The sequence below is a fragment of the Amphibalanus amphitrite genome, unplaced genomic scaffold (assembly GCF_019059575.1).
Source record: "Amphibalanus amphitrite isolate SeventyFive unplaced genomic scaffold, NRLGWU_Aamphi_draft 001439F_arrow, whole genome shotgun sequence".
Taxonomy (NCBI): Eukaryota; Metazoa; Arthropoda; class Thecostraca; order Balanomorpha; family Balanidae; genus Amphibalanus; species Amphibalanus amphitrite.
Genome location: NW_024882932.1, coordinates 155716 through 162369, shown reverse-complemented (window position 1 = coordinate 162369; position 6654 = coordinate 155716). Strand labels below are relative to the sequence as shown.

Genomic DNA, 6654 nt, shown 5'->3' with positions numbered 1-6654 from the left:
GGGGGGGAGAGTGGACGTGGAGTGGTGGTGAAAAGCGGGTCTAGACTGGAGTGATATGACTTAGGTACTCTCTCCCCCTGGATCCAAGTTCAGGCTTATAAAATAAGGCGTAGGTATTTATATTCCCGCTCACGTTTGGCAACCACATTTATGCAGTGTATGTTCTCGCTCTTTTTAAATGCAAGGTGATGCCACCAAAACGGTAAATGTATGCTCTTCTTATACGTAAGGCTGATGAGAGATTCAATTTCTTGATTGGTTCAGTATTTAGATTCCTATCCCCTAGTTTGTCAAACTGTTTTAGGGGCTCCTTAGAGGGACCCCCACTTTCCTAAAATATAGGTACTGATTTTTCACCAATCACCCACTTCATTTCGGAAGAGTCAAGTTTTTGTGTAAAGATTGTAGACTGTTTAACACTATTCCTGGCGGGGGGGGGGCCTCAGGAGCCCCCCCCCCTGAGGTTTTTTGGTTATATCTCCCAAACGCTTTGAGCTAGGAAGCTCAAATTTTCTGACTTTTTCTTAAAGGCTTTTACGCAACAGTTCTGAAAATTTTGAGTTGATCTGACCTCAGGTCAGGTCACCAGAGGCGGTTTGGTGACCCTACCTCAGAAAAGTTTGCAATCACGCCAGAGCTAGAGTTTTTGACCGATCAATTTCTTCTCTTCAGGCTTTAGTTAGGGTACCAGTATGTGCAATTTTTATGTCTCAGAATTTTCATATCTGTGACCTGAGGTCAGGCCAGACTCGTGACCTTTACATTGCAAGCCTATGGGAAAATATTGAAACGCCTCCTGCTTCGTGTAAACGAGTCAAAAACACCCAGTTCTTTCAGTATTACGGAAGATTATCTCATCGGTGATGATCCTGGTGCCGCTAATTGACAGGGGCACCGGCAAACGTCATCTGAGGTCATGTGACGTCATAAATTGTTTTTCTGTCAATAAATCACGACATGATGGTGCTAAAGACTTGTAAGTGGTACCAAACTGCTCGCCTGGTCAAGGCGCGTCGTTTGGTATGCAGCATGACCATACCCCACAACCTCATTGATGAATGACCTGACCTTGACCTCAGGTCAAATTTTAAATTGACCTGTGAAGGTCATCACATACTTATTTCGCATCGCCTCGGCGAGAACAACAAAAAATGTATTGGTTTTATGTCTCTTTGTTTCTTAGTTTAACCCTATTCCTGGCGGGCTCCGCCGGGACAAGAAACTGGCGGGGGGGGGGCCGATTCGGCCCCCCCCCCCTGAGATCTCGAGAACGAAGCAAGATAGCGACAAGCGGTAAACGGCATCGGATACGCACGGCCAAGATCTACAATTTTTACAAAGGTCATTTTCAGGTCAGGTCAAAGATGACGTCACAGGGGTCGAAAAAGTCAAAATGGCGGCACTAGATATGGAGAGAGTTTTTCTCGAATAACTTTCGAATTAGTCAAGATAGGAACAAACTAAGGGCATCATCGTGATCCTCTCGTCAATCCGCATCGAATGATATATATGTTGACCTCGAAAGGTCAAGGTCAAAGGTTGACCTCAGGTCACGTGACCTCGAGGTCATCATGTATATCATTCGATGCGTCTTGACGAGCTGAACACAATGAGACCATCCACGCGTCTGTATCTTGTTCCTGTACGGAGTTATTGGCCAAAAACCTTTGGTGACCTTTGATGACGTCACATGACCTCACAGCTGCCCAACAGCAAAACAGACCTCAAGGTAGTGAAGGTTGATCGTATATGAAGTCATGTATGGTATATAGGGCCATTCCGACCCGTTTTAGTGGTAAAAACAGGGAGTTGATTTTTCCCCCATTGACTTATAATGGGGAGGTCGCGAAATTGACCTGACCTTAGGTCACCGATATCAAAATTCCGAGATATACAAATTGCACATACTGGTACCCTAACTAAACCCTGAAGAGAAGAAATTGATCGGTCAAAAACTCTAGCTCTGGCGTGATTGCAAACTTTTCTGAGGTAGCGTCACCAAACCGCCTCTGGTGACCTGACCTGAGGTCAGATCAACTCAAAATTTTCAGACATGTTGCGTAGAAGCCTTTTAGGAAAAGTCAGAAAATTTGAGCTTCCTAGCTCAACGCGTTTGGGAGATATAACCAAAAAACCTCAGGGGGGGCTCCTGAGGCCCCCCCCCGCCAGGAATAGGGTTAAAAGTTATATAGGTAACTAATTCTAAAACATTTTATCGTTGATGACCTCTGGTGACCTCAATATTGACCTTACCTGAAAATGTTTTATGTAAAAGTTGTAGATCTTTAAACGACCTATCAAACGCCGTTCGCCGTTTGTCGCTGCGATGTGTAGTTTTTGAGATCTGAAGGGGGGGGGGCCGAATCGCCCCCCCCCCCGCCAGTTTCTTGTCCCGGCGGAGCCCGCCAGGAATAGGGTTAATGGCTCCCTTTTGGCTGTCTCAGGGACCACCTCGACTACTTCTAGGGCCACGATAGCGGTATCGACAAAGTAGGCGATCGTGATCGGTAAGGGACCGTCACAGAACAATTTCTGTTGTAGTATAATAGTATTTCGCAAAACCCCCGCATTCTGCATATCATTGAAAGCATAATTTTATTTCTGAAGTTGTAGGTCGTGTAGCCACACGAATACTCCTAAAATGCACGAACAATTACAGGCACGTACAGCCCTCTGCTCATTGCGTGGTAGGTTCTAGTTGCTTCAGCGAAACCGGCCAATATCTCAAAGGCTCTGCTACCGAGTGCGCGGAAGTCCTGACGGAGGGACGCGCAATACCACACGACTTTGTTTGAACCCCTTGTTAGGACCCACCTCTCCGTGTCGCTACAATACACAGAAGTCTGTATTTTCCGTCCTAAGACTAAGTTTTTTTTGCCCCCTCCTAGAACCGTCCCTGCCATGCCTTCAATGAGCTCAGCTGACAGCCGCTTACTACGGAATGGTAGTGCGAGTTGGGTGCGTAAACAGACATGAGTCGGTGACCAGCGCAGAGGCTAAACCGGTTGTTGTTGTTGTTCGTCCTCTCGGCGTCTAGCGACGCGAAGCCTCGCGGCTTAGCATCCCTCTGCGCGCGGCCGCCATGGCCGCGATGTAACTTGTGCTCCTTGCAGTCTCTCTGGTTGGGGCGTGTATGCTTCCCGTCAGGCGGAACCGAAGCCCCATCTGCGCTGGGCACCGCAACAGAATGTGATCTGGGGTGTCGGCTTCCTCCTTACAGAGTGGGCAGAGGGCTCCGCCGCATGCTCGTTCATTGCAGGCGTCGCACTGCCGTGTGGGGCTCTTGCCGATGCGATGCAGGTATTGTTGCGACCCTGACCAGTGTCCGGCTCTCAGCTGGTGGACGTCGATAGCCGTCAGACGGTCCAGGCCAGACACTGTGGGTGGGCGCGTTGTCCCCATCAGGGTTCGGAACCAGCCTGGGGGTCGCTGCTCTCGTGTGCGAGCGTCCGCCGCTCGCGCCGCTGCTCTATGCACTGTGCGCGTGTCCACCGGTACCTGCTCTTGGGGGAGAGATGCCGCCTCCTTGGCCAGGCTGTCGGCCATCTCATTCCCAGGCAGCCCGCAGTGGGACGGGACCCATTGTAGGAGCACCTGCCGCTCTCCATTGTCGGACACCAGGGCCAGAGCGTCCCAGACAGCTCGGTTCAGCTGCGTCCTTTGCTCGGCCGGGCCACTCCGTAGGGCAGATAGAGCTGCTTGCGAGTCGGTACACAGTATGATGGGGTCCTCCTCATGATCAGTGTGGTTGCCGATGTAGTTTAGTGTCTCGCGGAGTGCCACCATCTCCGCTCGGTAACTCGAGCAGAGCTTGCCCGCTGGTGCGCGGAGCTCGTGGCTCTCCCCGTCGGGCCACTCGATATAGCCGCCCGCTCCACCGTCCAGCACTCCTCCCGTGGCGGATCCGTCCGTCCAGGCCCAGGTCGCGCACTGGGGGAGGGACGCCAGGTGCAGGGCAGCCGCCTGTCGGCGGGTCTCCGCGGACGCTCCGGAGGGGGGTGTGGCTCCTATCCCCAGGTCAAAGACCACCGGGGGGGGCCTCCTCCCACGGGGCGACGCTGGGCGGCAGCACCGGCTCGATCGGGGCCACGACACCTGCCATGTGCCAGGCCTCCAGACCCACCGTGCGCCAGCCCGTCACCGCCTTCAACCGTGGGTTGACGGTCGCGTCCGCTACTCGGCGTAGTGGGTCCTCTTCTGGGAGGGCTCTTGCCTTCGCGAGGAATCGCGCCGCCAGGGTGGTTTTCCGGGCCGTCACCGGAGCCAGTCCTGCCTCCGCCATCAGGGCTTCGGTGGGGGTTGAGCGCGTGCAGCCCGTTATGACGCGGGCGGCCTCCCTCATCTCCCTCTCCAGTACCTCTACGTGGGAGGGGGACGCGGCCGGTAGCCACGCTGCGGCGGCGTGCTCCAGCGCGCCTCTGACGTAGCCGTTGGCCACGATGCGGAGTTGCCGCTCTTCCAGCCCCCAGTCCCTGCCCGTCAGTCTCCTGAGGTGTTGCAGTCTCGGTCGGGTTCTCTGTCGCATCCTCTTGCAGTGCGGGCCGAAGTGGAGGAGGCGATCCAGCGTTACTCCGAGCAGGTTGAGAGTCTCGCGGGCCTCAACTCTCGCTCCAGCCACCCTGATGGACAGGTCCACTGCGTCCTTCGGCCACTGCGAGAGCACCAGGACCTGGGTTTTCTCTCCCGAGACGACCATCTTCGATGTCCTGGCCCATCTTGTCAGCGTGTCAGCGGCTTGCTGGGCTCGGTGTCTGGCCGTCTCGATGCTCGCACCCGCGCACAGGGTTGCAGTGTCGTCGGCGTACATATAGGGTGTGCATCCTTGGATCGCCTTGAGGGAGTGTGCGAGGGGTGCCGCCCACAACAGAAACAAGAGCGGGGACAGGACGCTACCTTGCGGTAGGCCCGCCCGAAACACCCGTTCGCCACTCTTCACTCCGTTCACCTCGACGGCGACCCGTCGGTCTCGGAGCCACTGCCACGTCCACTGCACCATGCAGCGCGGGAGTCCCAGCTCTAGCAGTCTCAGACGTAGGAGGCGATGGTCCACCACGTCATAGGCGCGCGCGAAGTCATACGCGACCAGCACGTACTTCTGGGCGGTGGTGCCTTCTGGTGGGTCTGCACGTCTGGACTTGGGCCGATTCCATCCGTCTTGCACTTGCTGGACGAGTCTGCCGATGCTGTCCTCGACCGATCGGCCAGCCCTGAAGCCGACCTGCTCCGGTGGGACCAGTCCGCGGGACTCGGCCAGGAAGGTGAGTTTAGCCCGCCGGTTTAGGCAGACCGGTTTAGCCCGCCGACCGGCTAAACCGGTCGGCGGGCCAGTCGGCCGGTTCCGTGGGGCAGGGAGGTGGACGCGGGCCGGGGTCACTCGGGTCAATAGCCCGAAGCTATGTCTCGGCCAGAAGCCGATCCAGACAGTCTGGCGCGACCCGACCAGGCCGTTCTAAAGCACAGGGACTATGAATGAATTAGCCATTTCAGTCGGGGAAACTGTGGTCAAATCTTCCATTTTTAGAAAGCCTTCCATTTTTGGAAGGATTTTCTATATATGGGTACGCACCTTCCAAAAATGGGTACGCTGACGACGTCATCGTACCCAAATATAGAAAATGTTGCGCATATGTTGGAACTTACCGATTTCCGCCGAACATGAGGCAAATGCGACTATCGCCCCTGGTCGCTTTCTATTCGCCATAGTGAAGTGTCCATAATCTAGCGTGGATGCCTAAATCCTAGCGTGGATGTATTTTAGGTAATTTTTCAAAGTAATGAGTCGTGGAAAATTGACAAAAATTTACCGACAAACGATGGTTTTATAAGACTTTATCAAACATTTTGTAAGCAAAAAGCATCAAAAACGAAAAGTAAATATCCTTAAAAGTACTTTAGTGACGGGCCATGCTTGTTCGATACCGCCGACTTTATTTACAGTGCGGAATTGTCTGGACAGAGTGCGGCGGTTTCGGGAGTGTAGTGGCGAGTAAAACTTGTATTTGTTGCCGTTTTCTGCATTTATTAGCATATTGTGTGGTTGATTTCAATTTTTTAAGGCTTTTGCCAAACATTTGGGTGGAGGTCTCGTCATTTTTCAATGTTTTTTTCCGGAATATGGGACGAATTAAATAGGCGTTGCTGCGCCGTTTTTCGTGTTACTTTCTATCGAAGGAGCATGAATCTTCAATTTATATGAGGAATAGTAAGTTTAATTTAAACCATTTTTTGTCAGGGCTATAGCTGTGTTCCTCCTGGTTGGTTATTGACCAGCTGTTTTCTCTTCTGAATTTCTATGTGTCCTCTAGAAGTAGAAAAAGAGAGCAGTGCGCCAGGACACCATGCTATTATATCACTATGTACATTGACATAGCATGCCTGTATTACCAACACTAGCACTGCTGCTTCTCCTTATATCAATGATCATAAATGGCAAAATCAACTATTAATGTTACACATTTAAAAAGGCCGTAACTTAAATCAAAGAATGTGAATCACAGTTGGGAACACTGAGATTAGACCTTCCAATTTTGGAAGCCTTCCATTTTTGGAAAATGCATACCCATTTATGGAAGGTCCTTCCAAAAATGGAAGGCTTCCAAAAATAGAAGATTTGACCACAGTTTCCCCCACTGATTTTCAGGATTGTTAAAGGTA

The 6654-nt window shown here is 52.2% G+C and overlaps 1 protein-coding gene across 1 annotated transcript; it reads right to left on the bottom strand.

The window, feature by feature from the left end:
• Positions 1 to 3498: 3498 nt before the first annotated feature.
• LOC122373061 lies at positions 3499 to 4696 on the bottom strand (the record flags this gene model as incomplete). The annotated part of the gene is made up of 2 exons (XM_043350804.1): positions 4214 to 4696; positions 3499 to 3930 (listed from the first exon to the last, which is right to left on the bottom strand). Coding segments are annotated over exons 1-2 (915 nt in total), but the record flags the coding sequence as incomplete, so codon positions are not given.
• Positions 4697 to 6654: the final 1958 nt, after the last annotated feature.